At 37.7% G+C, this 26605-nt stretch overlaps 2 protein-coding genes across 4 annotated transcripts in view; both read left to right on the top strand.

Moving 5' to 3' along the window:
• Nucleotides 1–17048, top strand: part of LOC136826299 (protein APCDD1-like) — a 205208-nt gene extending 188160 nt beyond the window's left edge. For all 3 annotated transcript variants that reach the window (XM_067083527.1, XM_067083525.1, XM_067083526.1), the window contains 2 exons: nucleotides 13155–13321; nucleotides 13726–17048. In XM_067083527.1, the coding sequence (XP_066939628.1) occupies nucleotides 13155–13321; nucleotides 13726–14302 (744 nt within the window). In that variant the 3' untranslated portion in view covers nucleotides 14303–17048. The remainder of the gene's footprint in view (nucleotides 1–13154; nucleotides 13322–13725) is intronic.
• Nucleotides 17049–21903: 4855 nt separating this feature from the next.
• LOC136826298 (gastrula zinc finger protein XlCGF7.1-like) overlaps nucleotides 21904–26605 on the top strand; it is a 34062-nt gene continuing 29360 nt past the window's right edge. The window contains exon 1 of the mRNA XM_067083523.1: nucleotides 21904–22073. The gene's annotated coding sequence lies outside the window, so the exon portion shown is untranslated. The remainder of the gene's footprint in view (nucleotides 22074–26605) is intronic.

Here is a 26605-nt window from a genome sequence, read left to right as displayed (position 1 = left end):
TCTTACAGTTCTCAAGAAGATTTGGCTAACTAGCCTCGTATTTCTTGAGGCAAACTTTAGATTCTAGATCAGGGAATTTTATATGGGTTTTAATAGATCCCCACCGCCAAGTGTTAATTTTTTGTAACAGAAGACTGTTATACTCCTGGGAATTACTGACATGGTAGCGATAAAATTATATATCCGTGGGGACTTGAGTCTATGGATGGATGACCAGGGAAGTCACAATGCACTCGCCTTTAATAAATTATCGAAATCATATCAACTGGTTTTTCGGGCATTTAACAAAATTTGTAAATAACAGCATCAGACATTACCGTTGAGGAGAAGTGCACCATCTCTCCTGTGCATAAGCTTTTACGGTTAGAATACCAGCATCGAAAAGCAATGTGGCAAAAATAAATAAGTTCTCAGGAACAGATCGGATTTCTATCGGCAAGTTTTCATTAATGAAGAGACTCAGAGTATAAATGAAGATAAAGATACTCATTGTGGATCTAATGTGGACAGTGTAGATTGCCTTATGCGTGTTTATAATCGGGTGAATAAAAGCGCATTTAATATATGTGCCCTTTGATGAAAAAATGCATAACAGTTACGGACGCAGCCTTTTTCAACCGAGAGACTTAGGAACTAAGGAGGGGAAAAAATGACATAGATATGTAAAATGGTAAAAAACTATTCCAGTTACTTGATAACAAGGAGGAAAACTGAATATTACAATTAGGAAACCAGAGAATTTGCAACGAAAATTAATGGTTTCAGCGTTCAAGAACTGACTGATGGCTTTCTTGAAATTTTAAAAAACAGCTGTGACTTGTTTTTAAACGCAGAATCAATTTAGTACTGAACCTGATACCGGGGCAATACTGTCAATGTTTAATGTGGCAAATAATAATGACGTTATTTGAATTACTAGCAAAAAATTGCCATGGAAAACGTATGAAGAATGAAGGATTCGGGAAGTTGAGAGCTGACGGCGAACGGTCCATTTATGTGAACTGGGTGGGACACAATGCCATCCGGTGAAAAATATTCAAAAATAAGCTTACGACGGGCTTTATCAACCGGAAAATACTCTGAGTGCACTTTCAAATCATAGCTTCCGCGTGTAACAAACAGTTTTCTGATGCAGAAGAAACCGACACTTGCTGGCGTAATATATAAAGAAGTAAATTGTTGCAACATGTTTACGCGTGAACTTGGAAAGTATGACATTTCAGCAAATATAATGAATCATTTCCAAAGCTTTTATAACAAATGATTAGCCAACCAAACCTCCAGTAAAATCCTTTGTTAAATACATCTAAAAAACACTTTTTTTTTACCGAAAACATTATACAACAACCTATAACGAACGCACCAGGAAAATCTATAGCGGTAACGAAGATCTACGAGTATTGTCAACTCGGACGATACATGCGCTGATAAAAATCGAGTGTCCGAAGACCTCAGACGTCATTCTGTTAATATTTATGGGGTATTTACCTCTGTAGGACCACCAGCTGATTCTGAAGGATTCTCCCTTTTTGAAATGACGCCCAGGATCAACCACGAGGCGGTGGTCTAGCGGTGTCCTTCTTGTAAGCCACAAACTGGTTGCTTCTGCTATGCCTGACTAAAGTACGACTTAACCTGATAGTTATTCCCTTATTTCTTAGTAGATTGTTTCTACAATCGTTCTCACAAAGTTCTTGAACCTTTTCTACATCGTGCAATAAAAATATTAATATAATTAATGCTAAAATCCCTTATTAAACGTGCATAAGTGCATATTACAAACACGCAGCCACGTCTCATAATTCTGGCTGCAGGAATAAGCTAACGTAAGTCTAGCCAAATCCCCATCCATTACGGAGGACCACAGAGGCGTACCGAGAAGAAATTTACGATTCCCCAATTCCTAATGATAATTATTGTAAGAGGAGGTACATTTGCTATGCTGCGGCGGCTGTAACTTGTAGAGTAGGAGATATGGGAGGTTTAACTTAAAAGGACATTTATTTTGACTCGTTAAAACGGCATAAATCTTGGGATGAGAGCTGAGATGTCCAGGCGCATTATGGAGAGACGAGAAAAGGGATGTTTGGTTGGGGGTTCTGCGTAGACCTTGGGTCTATGGGTAACCAGCGGGAGGCTCTTCTCAATAGAGACGCAAATACATAAAAGGATCCTCGGTACGAGAGAGAGAGAGAGAGAGAGAGAGAACCAGTTTCAATGAAAAGGACTTAACACGAAGTGCAACAGATACCATTCGTAAGAACTTGACTTCGTTGACGAGAGAGAGAGAGAGAGAGAGAAGGGGGAGAGAAAATAAGAAAGACTTAAACATGTGAAAGCAAGAATTCCAGCTAAAAATGAGATCATTCATTATGATTTAGAAAAGTCTGTGCACTGAGAAACATTAAGCAATAGTCTCTTCTGCAGGTGTACCAGTAATAAAACTATATCATGAATTATGCCATAGATGCATCACTATTTTATATTTGTAGAATAAAACATTTCTAGAAATGTATTACACTGATCTTTGGACGTATTTTTGTAGATAAGTTTGTATCGGTCTCTGAACTTCTGTGGAGTATGTGGAGTATTTCTTAGCAAATAGGCACATTCTCTCTAACATTTTATTTATTTTATTTTTGTGAATTTATTTTATTTTTGTGACGGACACTTCTTCGCTCTCTTGTGAGAAAACAAGGAAAAATCCATCTTGACGAACAGTCAAGATGGATTTCTCTCTTGAATTTTGCTCGTAAATACATTCAGGGCTATTCATCAGCTGGGAAGGTACTAACTCACAGTGGTATTATTTGTCCAAAGGATTTTGTCTTAATATGATGTCTTGTCTACAAGATGAATATCAATAAAACATACCGAGTAGTGATTAAAAGTTATGCACATACTCTAGAATTATTGCTGAAGAATTTTACTGTAAAAACGCTTCGCGTGACAGATAGTTAACTGTCGAAGCTCATCTCTCATACCCGAATGACTGACATTTCCATATGAATGAGGCGTTTTTAAATATCTTCTTTCTTTCCGTCAAGAATTCTTGTCGTAGATTTTCTTTAGCCTTTTCAGATGAGGACATCACTTTTTCAAGTTAAATCTGCTTGAAGTAATCAGCCCTCACGCCCTCAAGTTCTTTCGGATAAAAGGAAGAAGACGATGCAGGAGTGATCGTTAAGACCAAGGTCTAGAGGTTAAGACTTGAAGAAGCATTCTAACGATTCTTTATGCTTGTAAATATTACTTGCTCGGTCATTCAACCCTTTCTTCACTGATATGTAATGTCTCTTAGTATTCAACTAGCACTTCAATCCCCCCCACCCACAACCTTTTTTTTAGATACCCAGAGCTACAACAACAACAACGAAATTTCTGTAGAGACACCAGTCCTTGGCACACGTTAGCTTCGTTTGACACACCTGATACGAATCTGGCCCATATTTCATAACCATGATATTAGATTTTCGTGCCTCTTTCAACCATAACGATCACTCTAACCCGTATCTTCGCCTTCCACCATGCCCTTAACATGGGCCTAGCGAGAGTGGGGCACCGGGCGACAATATCTTCCTCCAAATTTTGGCAGTTAGAAACGAACTAAATTATATGAAAATTATGAAGCTAAAAATGAAACTGGCTCATTACCATCTATGATATATACACTGCCATTGAAAACCGTAGCTTTGTAATTAGCATTGCTTTTTGAAACTAGCATATAGGACAATGTGTGCGAAAATAGATTTTTCCATCCCATTCCCATTGCGACTGAACTCACGGCTACTCCGAATCCCCTTAGTCCTAGCTCTTGGTGCTGACTAAGATAACTAACATGCAATGTGCAGTGTATGTGAATGGGGTAATACATTTGGTCTTTGTGGTAACTTACGTTAAGGACAGAGCACCCCCAATATATTTTTTGCCTCTTGCATCATACGAAAGCTCTAAGTGGTTCGCATCATTCAACAGTCATACGATAGTCAAAGATAAGTATGGTGTAAACCAAACCATCTGTGTGTTCATCTTGATCTCGCATAAACCTATTAGGCTTACGTGTTGAGACTATCTTTCAGTGCCTGCAATTTTCAGCCTTTTACTTTTTTTTTCAATATATACACCTTATTATCAGCATGATATTTAGGAAGAGTTGAAACACAAGTGTAAACAAAACTAGTGCTGGCGGCTAAAACAGCAGATTTATTTGATAAACAAGAGGGGATATGAAAGCCATCAAGATGTAAGAGACCACAACGAGGCAGAAGTGACAGAAAGAAACTCCTTACGTTGGTGTAAAAGTTATAGTATATTCTACATAATAAATTTTGTTCACATGCCGTCATATTTATTCTGATCACGTCTTGGTGGTCTTGTTTTTTCCTTTTTCTTCCTTTCTCTTCATCTAAAAACTGAAATATTTAAAAGATGCCTAGATTTATTGACGAAGGCTTCTCCAAATCACTGTCTGAGTCTGCGTTATATACTTATTAATATAATGCGTTACATAATTATGAATATTGTTTGCGGAAGAAATTGTGTTTATTTGGGTCACTATACTATATTGATGGCGCCAAATTTCACTTACACTATCTTATTGCCTTATCGATATCATTTGACAGTTTCATACTGTTGCTGAATTCTCTGTTAAAAAAAAAAAAGAATGTCACGGATTTTCAGTTATAAAAAGAAAATCTTTAATCTTGCCCCTGTCCAAGGAACCGTAAATCAAGATTTAAATGACAATAAATTCAAAACGACGAATGAAATAACTGTCAACATGCAAGTTGACTTTGAAGGACGTTCCTTCAACATCAAAACAAAACCAAACAAGTAAACAATGCGACGGAGTTTCTTCGGCGCAATCGAGTTTTCTGTACAGCGTATAATGCTGTATGAAACTTTCAGCCATGGAACTCTTAGCCGCGGCCTATGAAACTCAGCCACGGTCCGGTGGTGGTCTCAGCCACATCCCATGAAACTCTTAGCCACGGCCCATGAAGCTCAGCCACGGTCCGGTGGTGGCCCGTGTTGTTAGTACCTATAGCATGATCAACATATCAGTTTGCAGCCCTCTAACCTAAGTAGTTTTTAAGATCTGAGGGAGGACAGAAAAACTAAAAAGGGCCTTCAGTTTCATTGTGACCTGAAGTCATGTAAGCCTTGATTCTTTCTATCTCTTCAAAATTACATTTCACTCTTAAAAGAAAGACACTAATAAAAGCAATTATAATCTAGTTTTAGTAATAGTTACCATATAATTTTTTCGTGAATAATAATAGACATGTAGAATTTTACAAGTATATTAATTTATTGTTCGTTGCCTAGCTTTCTTGAACACACGCATTAGGAAATTATTGTTTTATGCGAATTCTTTACTTGTAAATGGGACATTCAACCTAATTCCATGTTGACAAAGTGAGGTTAATAGGTCGTTTAAGCTAAATTCATATAAAATTTTTTATAATCATTATTGGACTGCTGTTTCTCTTAAGACAAGCTTGAATCTTGGCTTTGAAAAGAATTTCTTCATTAAATTTCCAAATTTTCATTTAAGGCTTTTCAGTGAAAAACCATTAAAAATACTTGTGTATTAAGAAAGTAAGAAGTCACTTCTAATAGTCAAGATATTCGTCTCACTGGGAGAGGTCCAGGATCATTTTCCAAATGAGCTGGACCAAACACTCAGGTTCCGTTAAATCCTGATGTGCTTTTGTTGACCTAGGGCCTAGGCGGTGAAATATATGTATGTTAGTTAGTCAACTATAGTAGGCTGCTAATAAGATGTTTTATACATATATATATATATATATATATATATATATATATATATATATATATATATATATATGTGTGTATATATATACATACATACATACATATATGCATGTACATACGTGTATGTGTACTTGCGTGTGTGTGCAGGTGTGTGAATGTTGTACACAATCGAGCATGGTTGCCACCACAATGAAGCATTTGATACACCTAACTTAGGAATATGTAAAATATTAATAAATAAAAATGGAGTGTTACCCAACAATATTTCCACTTATTATTTTTTTACATCAAGTTATTGCTGGTTCTTTCCGAAAAAGGACTAAAATGAGAAACACTTGCGGTGACGTATAGGTAAACCTTATCTTGTCACTAGCTGGGATAATTCTCTCTCTCTCTCTCTCTCTCTCTCTCTCTCTCTCTCTCTCATATCTAGAAATAGTGTTAAATACTGTCTTGAAGCCACGTGGTCACAAATCAACTTCACATGTTTGAACCTAAACTGAGCCAGCCAATCCACGGGCATTGATTCCTCGTATACGTATACGTCTTCGCTTGAAACCGTAAACATTTGAATTAAACCGCTTCCAACACTTTGCGCTCACCGTATCGTCGTTAGCTTCCCTCCGAAACCCCTTTCACCGCTTCCCAAGTTTTTCTTCCGTCCTCATAGGAACCTACAAAGAAATTCTTATGCTAAATCTCACGCTTGAACCATCTGTGCACCCCCGTAGACGACGGGCTCGGAGAAGCCTAAACAGCCATATCGGCCTACGTACAGAAATGTGTGCGCGCTCGCTCGTGTGTATCTGTAGCCTGTCTGTATATGTGCGAGTATGAATGTGCTAGTGTGTGTGTGGGTGTGTTTGTGTGTGTGCGTGTGTGTTGGCAGGAGACGAGACACGCGCCATCAGACATCTGGGCTACATATTTGCATAGACCAGGTGTGGAGGGAGAAAGCGCAGTCATGATAAGACGTTTTTACGCCAGATTAAGAATGTGCCACTAGACGGATATGGTTCCGCCACAAACGCCGACGTACACACACCTTGCGTACAAACAGACACAATACACAAATCCGTTAATAATCACGCGTGCTACCACGCGCAAACACGAAATTGACCGTTCATGGGCGTGCGTGTCTGTTTGTGTAAACAATTGTGACAACGAGATTTCAATAAGATTTCTAGAGTATCTGCTTAAGAAAACGTTCTAATTGCAGTTTTTGCGATTTAATGATTCAGTAAGAATGTCAACAGAAGATAAATGTTGAAAAATTTTTTTTTTTTATCCATTCCAAAATCAAATCAAGACTCAGACCACGATAGCCTAATTTCCCTAGTGTGATATTTGCAGTTTCTACCCTGTTTCCTTTTCCACCTCTCTCTCTCTCTCTCTCTCTCTCTCTCTCTCTCTCTCTCTCTCTCTCTCTCTCTCTCTCTCAAATAGTAAGAAAAGAATTTTTTTGCAGGATATTAGGAAAAACAATTATTACGTACAGCGTCTAAGGAAATAGGAAAATAATTCCCACAGAATCAACGAAGGTCCAAAAACCTCTACCCATGGTTGTTGAAAGCGGAAGTTTAGTAACATTATCTCTCTTTTTTATCTCCTGAGTAGAACTAAGGAGGCACTTTTCCTGAAATCATAAGACCTTTCATAAATTTTATAAATTTACTGCATGATTTATATATTTATATGTAGATATACTGTATACTATACATACACACACACACACACACACACACACACACACACACACACACATATATATATATATATATATATATATATATATATATATATATATATATATATATATATATATATATATATATATATATATATATATATATATATAACATTAGTTTAATATCTTCATTAGAGGATATCTTCATGATATAGAGGATATCAGTCATGATATAACTAAGTCTCTCTCTCTCTCTCTCTCTCTCTCTCTCTCTCTCTCTCTCTCTCTCTAATCAACATCATCATCATCTATGACTTATTACTCAGACAAAAATACTTTAGAGAGAGAGAGAGAAAGAAAGAGAGAGAGAGAATAATGACTGACGCGACCCATAAACTCTTGCATTTCTGTCTTCATTCTTCCCCTGAACCACAAAGAAGAACAAATACACACATCTCAAAAGCCTTTTAGACATATGCCCAGATGTTTACATTCCATCACCACCACCTATTGGTGTCACCCAATTTAGGCACTGCTTAGAAAGAAGAAAATAGATTACCACATTTCATATGATTTTTTACCTCAAGGTTGAAGTATTTCGGTAAGGAAAAAGACATTGGCGAAAACCCTCTTGTTGGCTTTTGTTTCACAATGAATTTCTTGGCCTAGCGAGGGGTCTACAGACATCGAGTTAGCAGGAAAGGGAGGAAAAAAATAGTGAACAGTTGAAGAGAGATGGGGCAGGCCTTCTTGCTAATTTGGCGTTCATCAAAGAGATCCCGTAATGTAAAACCGACACGTAGGAAATCATTGTAATGTAATTCCTGAAATACAAGATAAAAAATGTAGTTTATTTCAGAGCAAATCATTCGGGTCTATCTGTGCCTCAATTGCTGAATTAAGATGGTATTATGAGATAATAGTCGTAATTCCGTTAAACCTCAAGGTATTAAATTTTCAAATTCAAATTTTCTTCAGTTACGTTACCAAATGTATAATAACTTCAGTAAAGGTTATTTCATACTAACTGAGATTTAAATAACTTAAAGTACTATCTGAATGTTTGTCATTCTAGAATGTTACACTGAATATGACAAAATAATTTCATTTGAGCATTGTCACCTACTGACTCGATTCTTGGAGAATTTCGCTTTGAGGTACCGGATACTATTAAAACTATATAATTAGCAATCCAAAAAATCTGTCACTTGGTGAAATATTTCGTTAGTCCAGCCTGATACTAGATGGAATAATTAACTGTATGATATAGATATGTTATTGGGTGTTGAGACTTTTGTGCGGTGTTATTGAGTGACGTCACAGATTTTGCATTGGTGGAGAATGACGTCATTCATCTCAAATTTTGCGCTTTTGCAAAACACTTTAATTCATGATAACTTTGAGATTTCATATAAGTTATATATATTCCAATCAATTTATATCATATAGGTTATAAATTATAATTTTATGTGGAGTTGTGATATGAAATTCAAAAGATCTCAAAATTCATTTAAATTTTCTGGTGCTAAACGTACTTTAACATTCATGATAGATATCTTTTAATACGTATAGGTCAAAGCTGAACAATTCCAACTTCACGCTGTCATTTCAGTAGGATATAACCAGAACAAAACAGTTTTATATAAAGATGGTAAGGAACCAGTTCTTCATTATTTCGCTCTGTTGGTGGCTATTTCAAGACTAGATTACTTCCACTTGATGAAAAGCTATCATTTTTTTATTTTATTTTATTTTATTTTTATTTTATTCTATTTTTTTAATATTTTGATATCCATAGATAATACAATAGCAATGAGTAATGCGACAGCGGAGTTATAAAGAAATATGTATAAATTTAATTTAATTTTCAAGTTTATGAATGACCACGCCTGCTCCCTTGACAATGACTTCATTCATTAGATGTGTTTATTCAATAAAATAAAGGTGCAGGAGTGATTATTTTTTGTTTGCTACTCTCCTATAAAGATTTTTTCCACTTACTATGCATAAGAGCATGCATAATCTTCTTATCCATTACAGTTTTATTGATCGAGTAACAACCTGTATTTACTGGTGTCAGATTAGTGTTAAGCCAATAATATTATTTTATCAATTTTATTAACAATTTTGAATCATTCCGTTTCATTAGCGGTGCTGTAGTTTCTTCCCAAATATCATTACATTTCTTTATGCACTAAATAATGCACTTCCATGATTAAAATAGTATTTTTTTTTTATTTATTATAGAAAAAGTAGAAAATCGTCTTTTAAGGAGAAAATTATACCAATCATCAGCTCAACTCTTATTTACAAATATAACTAAGGCAACTTTTTTTTCCCCACCTCCAGTGTCGTGGTCAGATGTTTTTGTGGCTTCATAATCAAATAGTTTTTTTTCTGCGTGGCTTACCTGTCAACAAAATAATGTTTACAAAGAAAGGTTCAAAAATAATTTTTCATCGAATATCGACAACTGTTCCGAATATCTTATAATTATTTTTCCAGCAGTCGAAGATAATGTTCTTCATGGGTGTGAAAAGTAAGAATATTCACGCATAAACTCGAGTTGGCAGATACCTAAATTTTAACCAGCCCAAACTATCCTTTTGACCGTCTGAGTATGTGTGCGTGTTTATTGTGCACAAACAGATCGTGATATATTTTTGCATGAGAAACTGATGTTTCGCTGATTTATGAGGCGGTCAAGACTAGGCTTACATTTAGAGCAGCAGCTTCCTTTCCATTTGTTACGATTTCCAAAGGACTTCGAAGTTTGGCAAGATCTACCCGAGGTCTCGTCTATCGACCTCAGATCTACCCGTCATGGAGATGGTCTTCGTTCTAGTGCCTTGATTTCGTCAACCGATTTCCCTTCCCTGCCGGCAGATCGAAGAATTAAGCGCGTTGGTAAAAGACGATGCTTGTTGCAAAATGGATGGTAAGGGATTCATTGCAAAAACCTCTCGTACGATATGGAATGAGAAACTGGAAAATGTCTATGTTCATTTTGAGTTATTTTTATGTATTAATTTATTTATTTATTTATTTATAACGTTTCCTTATTTTTTGCACAAAAACCTTTTTAATGGAAACATGTGGCTATTTTCATTTTTGTTTCGCTACTTATTTACTTATTTATTTATTTGTTTATTTATTCATCCATTTATTTTTTATTTATTTTTGCTCAGTTTCATCATCATCCAGTTATTTCGAGGGTGCTTCTTCCGGGCTACGTTTGGTCCCTCCAGCGGACCCCATTAGTCAGTTACAGTGCATAGTTTTCCTGAATGTCTCATTCATCCGTTGCGTAACTGATTTGATTAGATATGTCATTAGTTCCTCCTTAAACGTCTCATAACTTTTCACACCTTATTAGAGCTTGGCGTAACTAACTGAGTGTTCCGGGAACCACGTATTAAAGGGCCCTTTTTACAATAATTCTGTTGCATTTTTTACTCTGTTTGGCTATATTTGCCTATGCTCCCATGCGTATTTATGTTTTAGTTGGAATATTTCTTTAATAAAATCTTATAAGTATGTTGTGATTTTTTCGTTCTTTATCTTAATGCACTTTAATACATACGAGTATTTTACTTAAAATATTTCACTTACGAAATGGAATAAGTATGGGTAGATACAAGTCCCTGGGGATGTATACATCATTAATTTGGCTGCTTTATTGATTAAATCCTGCAGCCTCGTCAGTAATTAATTTAGTAGGCCATTACAGAGACTATTATAGTAGTCTAGTTTTATGATCACATAGTTAAATACAAGCATTTTTTAACGTATCATACTCAAGTGTTTCTTTATGAAGACTACATTTCAGACGATAATGTCCTGTTTTGGCCAGACTTGATATCTTATCTGTCATGCTTAGATTTTCTTCATTTCAGCTCCTAAATAAAAACTTAAATTGTTTTGATATCAAACTTTTTTAGACTTTTTTTATACTTAATATACATTCTGTTTTATCTCTATCCAGAATCTGTCTTTTTTTGTTCATGCAACTCTTTTGTCTTTCATATTTACTTATTCGTGTGTCTTTCATTATCCAGGATAATTCAATAGGTATACTCAGTAAGGTTCTAAGACACTTCCTTGAGGTACTCCGCTTAGCAGAGTTTTTTAAGCAGACGTGCAGTTTTCAGTTTGTCTTTTAAAAGTTCATCTAATGTCCATATGAAGTCTTCTGATAGTATCCTCGTGCATTGTTCCAAACCACACTAAACTTACTATTGTTAGTACTGCACACTTCTCATTATCTACAAGTTGTCTTTTATCAAAGAATAATACTGTTCCAGCAATGTGATTTTTTTTAATGAAAAGCTAACTGATATTCTTGTAAGATGCTGAGCCTTTCCAGATGTTCGACGAGGCACTGAAATAACACTGTTTCAATGTGTCTTCTTTGCGCAGAAATGATAAGTTTGATATTGGGCGATACGTTTCTGATGGTTATTTTTATGTCATTCTTGAAAGCTGGTTCTTCATGTTATTTTCTTCGTCCCGGTAGCTCTGTGGTTCTAAACTTACTTAACATTCGCTGTCTGCCACGGGAAATGGGTCATTGTCACAATATCTTTTTGGTTTACCGTATTTTTCCATAGAAATTTCTCAGTTTTTGGGGGTGGGAAGGAAGGTTCTGGGAGAAAGATATCTACCTAAATTTAATTTTATTCAAAGTCGTAATAAATATCCCTGATTTTGTCTTTCAAGAAATTTGCAAGCTTTCTGGAAGGCTCATTTTCTTTGCTTGTAAAATGTTCACAAAATGACACGACTTTTGTTCATGTCTGTTCTTGCCTTTGCTATTTTTATTTTGGGGAAGGCTAAAATGTTTTTTTTCCTCTTACTAAATCGTTCACCCCATTTCTCAGTCTTTTAAATGTCGCTTTTAACTCTTGAATTTTCTTTCTTCTTTAAGTATTTTCGGTGAGCCGTCTTTTTCTCCCGGTGTGTTTTATTTCATCGTGCCATCAGTGCTCCTCAGGCGGTGCACTTAAGGTTTTTTGCAGCGCTCCTTCGGCCCTTTTATTCCTTTTACTGGACCTCCGTTCATATCTCTCTTCCAACTGGCGTTCCACCCACTCCTAAAAAAAAATTTGTCATAGTGCAACTTCGAGGTTTTCCTCCTGTTCCACCTTTCAAACCTTCTTTACTCTCAATTTCCATTTCATCACTGAATGAACTCATAGGTCCCAGCGCTTGGCCGTTGGCCTAAATTTTATATAAATGGTGAATTTTCTTTTATTTCAATTTTTTGCGCAATGGTCAGAACGTATTAATTGCATTTTGAGCTAAACAATTTAACAGGAATTGGTTTTAAATAGGGAAGAATAAATGTTTTCCTTATATATTTCATAAACCGTCACACAAAAGATTATGCCTGACTGGTCTGAATGATTTGCTTGTTGCGTGGCATCGCAAACTTTGTTCACACGCGCAGGAAATTTTTGGGGCGTTAAATATTTCAGACATCAAGGAAACAATTCAATTAAAACCTTAAAATTCTGAGAAACAGTTTAGCCGGAGGAATCTTGAAAATACCTGCAAACAAACTTGTAGACAAAATTCTCGACGAGAAGTGGTCTCAGAACTTAATTTACTTTTTCTCCCGAAGAGGCATTTCTGATTTTTAAAACTAACCTATAACTTATTTTAAAACATTTATTGCTATGTTTTTCAGGCTGTGGATTGTGGCATCTGCAACGCCGTCGCCAGGAGCAGCGAAAGGAGTCCGCCTCACCTCCACGCAGGGCCAAACCTCCCGCTGATTTTGGCCGGATCTTGGGCCTCTTCGCACTGTGAGACTAGACCCTACGGCATGTTCCTGACGAGATATCTTACTTTCAGGTATATAAAAATCATGTGTGGCAATTCCTTAAATTTTCTGGGGTGCAGTTTTACCGCTGGAAAAAAGATTTACAGTAAATCATGGAAGACAGAGAAATTTAAAGCAATGTTTGTAAAATCGTAAAGTTCATCTGAAACTCATTCTGGGACTGGAGATTATCGTACTTCTAACAGCCATTTAACACAAATTTATGTTATTTCAAGTACAACTGATTTTTCATAGGTCTGTATGAGTTACATCTTTGCGTCCGTTCATCCATTATCGGAAGATATTGCAAATGTAATATTTTCTTCTTGCTGTCAGTCAAATTGAACAAAATGAGGTATCATTCAGATAGGATGCGACTAAAAAATGCTTGTATATGGTAGAGAACTAATTAACTAAAGCACCCATTCTATTTCAGTCCCGAAAAATCTGACTGGGCAATGACACTTCGATACTACCACGACCCGGAATGCTCCCGTCCATCGTTTACCCTGGCGGCCACAGGCTCGTACCGAAGGGCCAACCCGCCCCCCTATGCCTACGACATGAACGTCAACAGGCTGGTCCTCACGCCAGAGGACGCCGATCTAGCCAACGAACTCAACGCTTACAAGGGGAAGGAATGCGGCGACCCTGGGAAATGGGTGGCCAAGATTTCTCAGGACGTCACGCACACCGGAGGATGTCTGGCCGTGGGCGTGAGGGTTCCTACGGTCGAAAAGGAGATTATGCGCTCGGGAATCGACGACGCAGGAAGGATATGGCTCACACTGGGTCAGACAGCTACTTCTGCAAGACAAGAGGGAAACAATCCTAGGCCTACTAGCTGGGGTGCTCGTTTACTCCGCTGCCAGCCCTACGCCTCTCCTGACGATGATAACTCTCTCCTGCCCATGGTGGGAGCTCGTACGGCTTCTTCAGGAAGCCATAAGTCGGCCCTGCCACTGTTCGTTGGTGTCATGAGCTTCCTCCTTTTAAATTCGTTTACACCGTGAGAGCAAAAATTTCTCTTGAGTTTACCTCATTCTTTCACATAGAAAACGGAACATTGTTTTTTTTTTTCTCAACAAATTCTATTGGAAGATTTCGTTTCCAGTATCTACCGCGGACTCTTCGTCCACGACAAAAATATCTTGTCTGGATAATTATGAAATTCATGCCAGTCGGATCAGCAAATGAAGCAACTTAAAAATCGTTCCATTCAAAAACAAAATTTAAAAGTAAATACCAGGACCTGAGTCTCCTTGAATTAGAGACGAATACACATATACACACGCCTATACACACACACACACACACACACACATATATATACACTCAACTATAACCTCTTGCCCTCTTTTACATTATTAAGAGTAAATCCCGGATTTATGTTACAGTTTTTTTTATTAGAATAATGAGAAATGTATTTCGACAGAAACGAAAGTTTTGGCATGGCGCAAACATAGTGACTGCTTGCATAGGCCCAAGTATTAACGGTCAAGATGGATCTTCGATGCTTGTTTGACAGTCACATTCAATCAATTTTTTACAAACTAGAGTAAAGTAAGAAGTGTTTGCCCCCCATTTGATAAAAACAACATTAAATAAACACTCCATTCAAAATATAACTTTATGGAACACCGACAAGGGTAATTCTTATCAGGCATCAATTTGGATTCTAAAGAGTGCCATTTTCTCTGTACAATTTTCTTAGGTCATAAGAACGGGAAGCCAAAGCCCTTTTATTAAGCAGAAGGATTACGGGAGTAAATGAATAGATCAGTACTCATTTAGATACAAAAGTGTGCACGCCAAAGGCCTCAGTGTTATGGTCTGGGTTTGTAAGACGAGCAATAATAACCATTCGATCGTGCTGAGTTAACAAAGTTGCACACCCACCCCAAGCAGTAATGGTCGATGGAACAATTTATTCATTCATTTGACTTGGGTTAACAGATCTTAGAGAAACAACATACTATAACAAAAATAATAATAAGAAAAAGATCTACACCAATAAGTCAATGTTCTTGTTGAAACCAGATAGAAGCAAAAGAGAGCATTTGCCCCAAACGCAGTCTAACGAAAATTAAGGCCGTAAGTAAACAAAATTTGTGGTAATTAACGAGGAAATTATGACAAATTCAGTCAAAGATAAAGATTATCTTTATCCTAGATATAATAGATAATGTTTGATACTCATAAAGGGATGATTCTTGTGAATCGCCTGTAGATGTTTGTCCTCTGTTTGTGACTTAGATCTAGAAGTCTCTACCTTTCGATGTAATATTATTAATATTAATAATGATAATCATAATGATAATTTTAGATGCATTAGTGTTCACTGTTGTATAGAATTGTGTGTTCAGATAGAGATGTCATTTTGTAGGGCTTTCGAGTACTGCTTATTTTATTTCTTACATTTTCAGAAGAGATTAATTATTTTGTCTTCGCATTTCTGCTGTCCTTGATTGGATGCAATGACAGTAACTTATAAAAACTTGACTATTTGATTTTAATATGAATCCCTACCGTTACTCGTACGTATGACCTGCGTATCATGTCATTTCAGTTCCTGAACTTTGACCTGTATATTCTATTCAAAGTAGAAACCTGAAACCTTCTGACCTACCTCAATTGAAATGTCCATTTAGGTTGACCTATTACGTGTTTTTCATCGACATTTCCTTTTTTTTTGTAATGTTTCTCGTATATGTGTAAATTCTCGTGAATGTATATAGTAAAAAATTTCTTCTCTGTGCTCAGGCAGCTGTATAGATTTCTTAGGCAAAACCGTGCGTTGTGTTTCGTATCGTAGGATTACTCCTTTTTTTTAAGTAAACTTAAGGACATTATGATAAGTTCATAGGCCTAGGACGAACTGTACCTCCTTGTCTTTAGCTACGTGGGAGCGGTGGAAGATGGCCGAAGTCACACAAATCATTAAGCGGAATCTGTTTTCAATGACTTTTAGTGAGGGTTCCTTATTCAGATTTGTTTTTGGATGAATAATATTATTCTAAAGTGTATATCAAGGAAATTTATCCAGTGCTCAGAAACTCTTTAAGAAAGTAATTCCTTCTGTGTTACAGGCTCTCGGAAATGGAGTAATTTGTGTGACAGTTTGCTGATGTTTAACTGAAGTCACAGTTTTGAAGGAAAATTTATAAGCACTGTGGGTGACAAAGTGTGATTTCTTTTTGCCATTTCATTGTCCAAATGCAGCAATTGCTATTTCAGTATACGGTATTTAACATCTGATGTCCACCTTTTATATTCTCATGTGAAATTAAGAGGTACCTCTATAAAACCAATAGATATGAGTTAAAAATACAAGGATATTCAGATGATAAGCATTTTAGTATCAAGGATTTAAAACGTAGTAGTTTTCGACCTACAGTACATAGAAATATTGTGAATCTATCCTATGTAAAGTCACGAATTAAACCAGTGCCCTTCATTTCCATCTGAATAAGAAAGGTTCCCGAAACCAGAAAGTGGTCACCAAAACCCGTGATTGACTCTAGCCACCTAAAGAAGAGGAGGGACCTTTCCTTCTTGTTAGAACAAAGGCACAATAGTAATAATCTAAGAAGAGCTCCCGCCCATAGTTCATCTTTACATGTCACGTGTATGTAAGTAGTTTTGGGGGACGAATTTGCAAATTAGCTGTAAGTGGCTTCCATAGATGCGGTTTGTCATCTAGGCTCATGACTAATGATATCAAACAAAAATAGTGATGAATAAATCTGTAACCTGAAAGTCTTTTCCTTCGCCAAATTGTTTGTTTTTCCTGTGTTCTGACGTCAACTTTGGTTTCCATAGTACTGTTATCATGTGCTTTTCTTGATTTATGCCTCACCACTCTCATGGACTCACATTAGCCTAACGTTAAGAATCACAGAGTATTACCGTTGGCTTTTATGACTTTCGAGGGACTTCGAGTAATTTTTCGTCTTTGTGACTTCACATCAGGAAACGTGCCCCCTGTTTGAGAGATAATCTCTTGGTCAGTTCTCATCGAGGAGGTGACATCTGCAAAGGTCAGGAGAGTCCTCAGGAATGATGAAAATTGAAAAGCCACTTTTACATGAAAATACATTGTAAATACCTTTACTAAAAGGCAGGTGAGGAATGAGTGCGTTGTTGATCTGACCAGAATATATGAAAACGTGGCAAAGGAAGAAAATGGTACCGGGAGAGTAGGAAAAGTGTACTTTAACAATGATGCAAAGGAAAATGGGACAAACTTCATCACGGGAAGCAGTGATGAATATGATTTCTGGAGCTTGCTATGAAAGAGTCGTATAGTGTGCTTTGACAAAATAATGCTTAAACTAACAATTGTTACCGTCTCCTCTTTACCAGAGGAATCAATAAATATGGTATTCTTTACACTGAGGTTGCTGCAGGGGTTGTAACATGCGAACGACACATAGATTTATGGCTACTAAAACTGGCGTTACTACATCTAGGTTATTGACGCCGTGTAACATGCGAAAAAAAAAGATGTTATGTATGGATATTTGGCAGCATTTGATAAAGAACCAAGACAAGCAATCAGATGAACAGTGCAAAAATGGAGAGCATTGGTAAGGCTGTTTCTTATCGATGTTACCGAATACTACTATCATGTCTTCACTGAATTCAGTGAAATTAGATCAGAAGTGTAGTACCCACAAGCCAGCATGGAGTCATTTATTATCAGAGGAAAGGTCAAAGAAAAGCTTAAAAGACGGAAGAGCGGAAAGGAAAGGAGCCAACCGAAAATTAAAGAAGGCAAAACATAGCTGGCCTTAAATTACCTTAAACAGCCGTAACCTTGGATTCAGGTGATGACCTCGTTTTATTAAAGGAAGAAGAAAACTGCGCTCGGCAAGTTGTGTGCAGACTCCTCGACAGGATTGGCAACCATACATCACCTCACGGCTCGCTTTAGTATGAATCTTCATCAGGCTGGTAACACTGACGTGACTGCATGCTCGAGTAGATCAACCGTTCTTTAGATTACCATCTTCAGGAAAATCAACCTTGGAGAACGATTTCCACTTTCGAAGCGAGGACAAAGCTTGACCTGATACAAAGTCCCTATTTGAATCAAAATATTTTGGAATCCGGCAGGTATTAGGCTAGGTAGGAACTGAGGTTTTTTTCCCTTCTTTCATATCGTACATGGCAAAAACAATTAGAAGAAACATCACTTCAGTTCTGTACAAAAAGAATAGCTAATTAAATTTTCTTAAATTATTTAAATGTATATAAGAAATTTCAGTTCAGCTCTGTACAACAGGAATAGCTAATTAAAATTTCTTAAATGATTTACATTTCATATATGTAAGATAAAATTAGTAAAGCAAATAAATTCGGTTCTTTATATGCATAAAAACCAGGCAGAAGTAAAACAAATCAGTTTAAACCTATATACAAAGTTAAACTTGGACAGATTGAGAACAGATCTTTATCGAACAACCTGATTAGATGTAAAAAAAAATCTTCTCTGCAGAATCGATGTAAAAAATGAAATAATATTTTACATATGGAGGACACAGTGAGTAAATGTAAAACAAATCAATTCAGCTCTAGATCAGAAATTTAAAAGAGATGTAATTCAAAATTCAAGTCTAAATATTCGGAACAACCAGAGTAGATGTAAAACAAAAATTAAATTTTATTCATACACGATAAACAAAATAAAAATAGATTTAAAATCATTTCAAATCTATACAGGACAATAAAGATAAAGCGAGTGGATATAAAGCCAATGAAATCGGTTCAGTTCTATATAACAGCATATCTTGCATCAATCTTTGGTTTAATCATGTTTCACGCCTTTGTTTTAACCGTAGTTAATGTTGCAAAACCATTTCACGCTGATAGTTAGTTCCAATGGTAACAACAATTTGGTTGCCTCTTTTCCTACTTTTTGTGGAGCAATTGCAGGACAACTCATCCTGGAGGACTATAGGTAATGGTAACTATACTGTAGGGACACCTCCTCCCTGTAGGCTACTGTAGTGGAAAATTCTGCCAAAATTTTGCTAGCTAAATCTTGACGTCAAGCAGATGTTTTATTGAGAGAACCAACTGCACATCCTCTTGACCCTACTACCACATCCGTGGATTTCTCTTTTACGCATCCATCCTATTATCTCCTAGAAACCTTCAACTTTCTTGTTACAAGACCCCCTATAAGGTTCCTTCTTGTTGTTCACATAACGGTTTTACTCTCAACAAACTCGAGTACACGAGATCTGAACCCTGGTTACATTTTGTTCCCCTAAAGCAATGCCCTTGTATAACCAAGACAAATAAACAGTTGGAGGACAGCTTACCTTTTATGAGGTTTGAACCCGTGTCGCTTGTACTGGTATTCCCCTCAAGCACTCTCCTTTGCTTGTACAAGACAAGACACAATGTCTTGGATGGACAGTCGACCTCCTAATCCTTTTTCCACAGAGATGCCTATCAGACATCCCTGTGATCGAGCATGGCTTCAAGCATCAGTTGGTATAATTTTATTTTTTGCACAAATTTATAAAAATGGCAAAGTTATTGGTGTTTTCTATCCCCAGCCCTAGGGCACAATTTTCAGGAATCTGAAGGCGAATCAGCTTTGAAACTAGGGCGACCAGACGTCTTGCTTTTGAGCACTCTGTCCACTGGCATGTGCCACCTCCAAGAGGACGTTAATTTGACCTTCTTTATGGGGCCTGTAACAAAGACTTATATGAATTACTGATGTATTGATTATTATTATTGGGCAATGGTTGAATTTATCATCTGCTCTAATTAAACCCCTAAAGAAATCCCAAAACGAAAGCAACATTTAAATAGGAACGGAGCAAAGAATCTGGATTAATTGGTGAAGGCAGAATTTTCTACAGTATACCATTGCGATGTGGATATTAGAAGCATGGGAAAATTGTTGTTGAACAACATGCTGCCATAGTTAAATACAACTCTTAATTGCCAGAACGTCATCACTGCTGTCGTTTTTCCCTAAGCTCAATCATTCCATTAGTGATACAGAAGTGTTAATTGTTGGGTAAAAGTTGACAAAATATATAGTAGCGTATTGATGGCACAGTGAGTGGTGGAACATATGGAAAAACTGACACAAAAATTCTGTCCAGAAATATTCTGGTACAGTATTCTGCACAATACATGCGGAGTACATCGAAGGACATGGTTTGCTCTTTTCAGTAGCAACTGAAGCTTCAGGTGTGCAAAAACTACCTCTGAGACGCTTCCATGTTGGTCTCGTGTCGTAACTAACTTCCATGAGGGTCTCGTGTCGTAACTAACTTTTAATGGCTGCTATCTAAAATGAATGTCTAGTCGGATCTGAATAAACTAATCCAGCAAAATTTTGAGCAAACGATAGCCAGTTCTGTTTATCAAGAGCTGTACTTACATCAAATATAAGCACTATCGTTAAGGAAGTTACAAGTACGGTGAACCCTTCATTCGCGAGCTCTATCTATGACTCAGAAATTAATAACAAGAGACAAGAAATCGTACTTGAATCTGTAAGATCTGGCTTTTCGAGAAAGGTAGCTGACCTTTCTTTCCTGAACACAGCTCTTGATTTTTATAGACCTGAGTTAGGAGGTAACACGGGTGATCAGAATTTAATATATTCCCAAGAGAGCAAGCAAGAGAGAGAGAGAGAGAGAGAGAGAGAGAGAGAGAGAGAGAGAGAGAGAGAGAGAGAGAGAGAGAGAGAGAGCTGAATAGAACAGGTTAAAGCTTTAACAGTCCCCCAAAAACTTTAATACAGTGTATCTTTGATGCAGAAAATTATAATGAGGCTTGACATGAAAGAGGAAAAAATATCTTTGAGAACTGAACATTACTAATGAAAAATTATTTCATACAGAAAGATATAACATGTTTATATAACTGACAGGTCTTCCATGGTTAAATTTGTTTTAATAAAGAAAAAAGTACACAGACAGTGTGCTAACTGCAAAAAACCAGTGAAGGTGAGAGTCAAGGCTAAGAGCAACTGTGATTTACTTTTTTAATAAGAGCCTAAGGAACGCAATATTTTGCACGGAGAAGTAAAATATAAAGAGAAAGATTTATCAGCACAAGTATTGTAGAATAGAGGAGAAAACTGGATGATGGTGCCGAAAGTAAATCCAATCTTATGTCAAGGGGTGAGAGTTGTGGAGTTGTTGAACACAGATAGTAGAAAAATTGATCTGAATAATCACTGTAGTAATCCGAAAACAAATAGTTCTTAAATATTGAGGCCTAAATCTAATAATATACACAAACTTTCAATGACAGATATTATAAATAACACCATCAACTGAAAACTATCAAACGATGCGGTTCTGTGCTAACAAAAACAATTACTAACTACATCTTACGTTATTCTCCAAAATCACTATACACGAGTATAAGCAAAGCATGAAGATGTCAGTTGCACTCTATCTTAACAACATAAAAAAATCAGTTTCGTTTATATCATAAAAACCTTAAGAAATACGTAACTTTTATCCAGTCATTGAAACAGACTAAATAATAAAAGATTATATAAATTACAGTTCTTTTCAAACGAACTGCAGTAAGTGTATAACAAGAAGAAACTGCTGTTGTCCATGTCTGAGTCATTAAGCGAGTTCGGTTTAAAGAAGAAGAAGCATACCCTGTTAGAAATGTAAACATAGTTTGGAGGAAGTGGCAGATTGCTAGGTACCGTTTAAGGTGTTCGAAAAACTTAGCCGATTTATTGTATAAAAGACTCCATTCTGCGTTTGGAGGGGATCTTGTGTACAGGTACATATATACTGATGATAAGTTTAGTCATAGTTAAATAACTTACTCCCATTAGCTATTGTATAATGTGAACCATGTTTTCATTAAGGTAAGGTACTGTAGGCTAGGCTAACCTCATAGGCCAACGAATTTGGTCCAGCCTAAAGACAGATGAAGACTTCTGTAGGTTAAATGTGATGTTAAACAATTTTTTGATAAATATAAGACACATTACGGCAAATTTCTCACCAAACACATGAAGTAGCCTGTATTTATTCCTGTGGGAATAAAGAATAAATATGCTGACATTGGTCGTTGAAACTTGGTAACCGGGTAGGTAACTGGTAGTAGGTGAGTGGCGTTAACTCACTACTCACCTACTGTCATCAAGCACTATGTTTGTGGCCGGGGTCAAATTAGTTTAAGACTTCATGCTGCGCTCTGACTGACTGTCAAATCGAAACTTCTCTCATCCCTTATTATCATATGTATGGTGTTTATGTTGTTCGTTCAACATGGATTTGATGAGGTAAATGAACGGTGTAGAAGATATAAATGGGTATTTGGCTGCTCTATGTCTTTGTTGTAAGTGTAGGCTAACTAGTTTTGCATTTAGGCAATGCATTGGTGCTAAGAGTATACTGGATGGCATCCCTTAAATTAGAGTAGTTTGGCAGCAATGGAGGAAGGCCAAAAGATGTTCAACAGTCTTTTTGAAGTTAATTCAGTAGAAGTAGGTAACAGCTCCACATGGGGTATTACTTTGGAAATTGAGTTTCCTATATAGTATTTTGGTTGCTTATCAAGAATTGACCGTTATTTTTGGTGGTTGACTGTAATTAACCTGTAATTAACCTCAGAACTGATATGTTATAGTATGCTGGGCATCCTGGAATGCTAACGTGCATGTGCAGTGTTATAGGGGATCTTTTGGTAAAAATTGGAGTTTCCTTCACTGGGGGATCCAGTGGGAAGAGCCCCCGGCCAAGTAACACAACCTGCTAAATTAGGTTAGGTTAGGGTATGTTAAGTTAGTATAGTTCCTTTTGTATATAACAGGTTTCCTTAACCAATCCCCTCTTGAACATGTGACTCCCTAATGTGTTGTGCATGCATGGAACCATTCCATAACAACAGGGCAGTCCGGTCTTTCTCCCAACTTTTTCCCCCACCCAAAACTCTGCATTCCCAAAAGGTCCCCAACCTTGTTGGATAGGTATGAGGTTAATAATGATTGACCGACAATGAGCAACACCACCTTCTTCATCAGCAACAATCAATTTCCAAGGTAATATCTGTACAGAGCTGTTTTGTAGTTTTAGCATTAATTCCTTCACCTCTCTCTCTCTCTCTCTCTCTCTCTCTCTCTCTCTCTCTCTCTCTCTCTCTCTCTCTCTCTCTCTCTCTCTCTCTCTCTCTGTGCAAGGAAGTTACACATAAGGTAGGCAGCCAGTCCAAACTCTGCAACAGTACTGAATGAAATGCATGCGACAAGCTCTCCCCAGGTGAAACTGCAGTGCATGTTTGTATTTGTCACCACCTGTCAATGCTTCTTTTGGAGTGTCATGGGAGTACTAATAGATGTTTCTGTGCAGTATTTCAAGCAGTCTGTCTCTCACATCTGTTTTTGCTAAGGAACACAACACAGTTGAGCCTCCAGTGGCAATTGTCTGACCTGTAAGGATCCTGCTAAGTATCTTTTACAGGCTATATTCCTTTGCTATTGCTTCTTGAAGAGAGTAAGAATTGTGGACAGAGTATGGAGAAGGAACACAGGAGTGTCTCCTCTTCATTGTCTTCAGCAATGAGCTCTTTCTCCTCATCATCTCCTACTTCTTTCATATGCAAGAAAAAAGAAGTCTCAGAATCCCTCTCACGAGAGGTTCTATCGTACTTTGAGTGAGTGCCCTTCTTCTTCCCGGGGCAGGTGATGGCATTTGCTCACTTGTAAGTGGGATGTCTTCCATAGGTAAGGTTGACTTTGGGATCCCTGAGCATGCTTGTGAAACAGAGTCTTCCAATTTACAGCTGAAACACAAGGACTGTCCTGGACTCTCCTTGCTCATTCTTCAAGTGCGGTATGCAGAGATGAGCCTGAAACTGCTTTTGCCTCAACATGTCTTCTACTATAGCCAAGAAGAGTAAAACTGCTAGAACCAAGGAGAGTAAGACTTCTGGACATAGGCAGGGAAAGAATTGCATGTATGTATCTCCTCCTGTTTTTCTGCCTGTGCTTCCTTCCATGGGGAGAAGAAGATGAGGTCTCAGAAACCCTCTCACCAGAGGTTACATCAAATTGAATGAACATCTTGTTTCTTCAAGGGTTGACGAAAGCATTTGCTCACCTGTGGGCAGGATGTCTGCTTTAGTTAGAGTTACCACTGATCTCTGCAAGCATTCCAGGAATGCTTAATGGGTTTCTCAGAAGTGTTGAAAAGTAACAACACTACTGTGGTTTGCCATGCCAGTGAACTGTCTGAAAGAGTGAAATGGTCTGGCAGGCTAGATCTGTTGCTGGGATCAGGTAGTAGGGACAGAGTGATCCTTGAATGGTGGAAAGGTGGTTTGAGCTTGGGGCTCTGTTTATTTGAACAATTTTTCTGCCACACAGTTATAGGCACCATTGTCTGTACACCATGCCCATGGCAGGTGAGCTGGTCTGCAACAACATTTTCCTGCCCTGATATATCTGGCTGACAGCTCAGTGTCTTAGTAAGCCACCCACTCATGCATCTGCCTTATCAGCAGATGGAGAGGAAGGAAAAGTATCCCCATCCCCATGCTGATTCATAGATGCCACGGTGGTAGTGTTGTCACTCATCATGACTACGGAGTGGCCATAACTTGTTCTTGGAATACTGGCAGGGCTAGCAGCTCTGCTCATAATTCCAAAATATTGACGTGCAGATGAACACACTCCTGAAGCAACTAGGTTCTTCAGGTACACACCCTACCCCTCCATCTCTGGAAGTTCAGCAGAACGCCCACAGAGAGGTTCCTGTTGTTGAACCATCAGCTGAGGTTGTCACTCACTTTCTGGCCAAGGGACCCTCGATGAGAATGAGGATCACTGGATGCCAAGCACTGATACTTCAGGCACCACTGAAGTGGTCAGTGGTGGAGTTGCTTATGAGGCAAGAGGTAACCCAGAGACAAAAGGTATCTAAGAATGCTCTGCCAGAATTGTCGGTTGCTCCTGGTGTAACATAAACTTTGTGTCTCAGCATATCCAGGTATTTTGCCAGCTTGACATCCAACTTTTCCCAGTTTACCACAATCCCCTAATTGTGGAAAAATGTAAGTTGATCTCTGTCCAGGGAAATTGAACCTCCAAGAATGCCAGGACCAAGCAGTCGTCAAGAAAGTACAAGAAAGTGTGAGTGAAAGTGAAACTGAGGTGAACAGTCATATACGTAAACACCTTAGAAGCTTCACCAGTCCAAAGCACATAGCCTCGAACTAATAAGGGCAGTAAGAGGGGGTCTGCCCCTATTACTGCCGTGTTGCCCAATGGTATGTCATGCAATTTTCTTTTCAAGTCCAATTTTGACCTATACAAATCTTTCTTACTCTGTAACAAGATATCTATCCATTTCTTATCCCCTTGTTAGCCATAAAAAATATTAAACTTCTAAGTTGTGGTTCATATGGTTCCAAAGGTCTTTACGGTACTGTACATTGTGGGACTGATGGGTCATCGCACCTTAATAGCCACTTGGGTTATTGTAAAGTGATAGCTGTGATAATACTAGATAATTTACTTAAAACTTAATTTTATATACGTAACTTACCAAATAATTACATAGCTAGTAGTTTCTACTTTACGCTTCAGCTCAAAATTTAAAATTCGCATTAACGCTCTTTTGTTTTGGGTGTAGTTATGCTGCCCCACCCACTTTTGGGGAAGGATAGGTACAACACAGCTAAAGAGCTCATTTCATTTCTGCTGGTCAATGACTGAACTTTTGGTCATTGTCAGCTCTGATTTTGTTGTTTTTCACCGGACTGTTGCTGTTATCCTTCATTTGGTGAAGTACTTTGTTCTTTTTGGTAGCATGCTACTGTTAATTAGCTTAGCTGATTCAGAACTGTCTTTTTGTGACTTTCCAGTTGTTCGGACACAACATACAAACCGTCAGTCCTTTACGTTAGGAATTACTTTCAGTGGGGCTGGAAACGGCTGTTGAACTTTTGAACAAGGTGGTTATGCAGTTAACTACCATCTGGGAAGCAGGGGTGCCACCTGCCCGGATGTAAACATTCCAGTTTGCTTTCGGCCGTCGTGCGCTGCAAACGTGTTTTCTCACTCTCTGCCCTGATCGCCTTTGAGCTGTTTTTCCTGGTGGGATCTTTCTTGCTTTTGCTTGTTATTGAATGTGGACAAACCCCGTAAACCCTCCTTCCCCCAGCGTGTGTCTCCTGGGATGGGAGGGAAGAAATGTAATACTTTTTGTTCTAGCGTGGATTTGGACCCACACGCCCTCTGCCCCACCTGCAGAGGACGTGTGTGTTCACGTGTTTCTCCTTGCCGAGTATTGTTCCTGGTCTGCCGA

The sequence above is a fragment of the Macrobrachium rosenbergii genome, chromosome 40 (genome assembly GCF_040412425.1).
Source record: "Macrobrachium rosenbergii isolate ZJJX-2024 chromosome 40, ASM4041242v1, whole genome shotgun sequence".
Classification (NCBI taxonomy): Eukaryota; Metazoa; Arthropoda; class Malacostraca; order Decapoda; family Palaemonidae; genus Macrobrachium; species Macrobrachium rosenbergii.
Note: the sequence above shows the minus strand (reverse complement) of the source record. Positions and strands in the feature narration are given on the sequence as shown.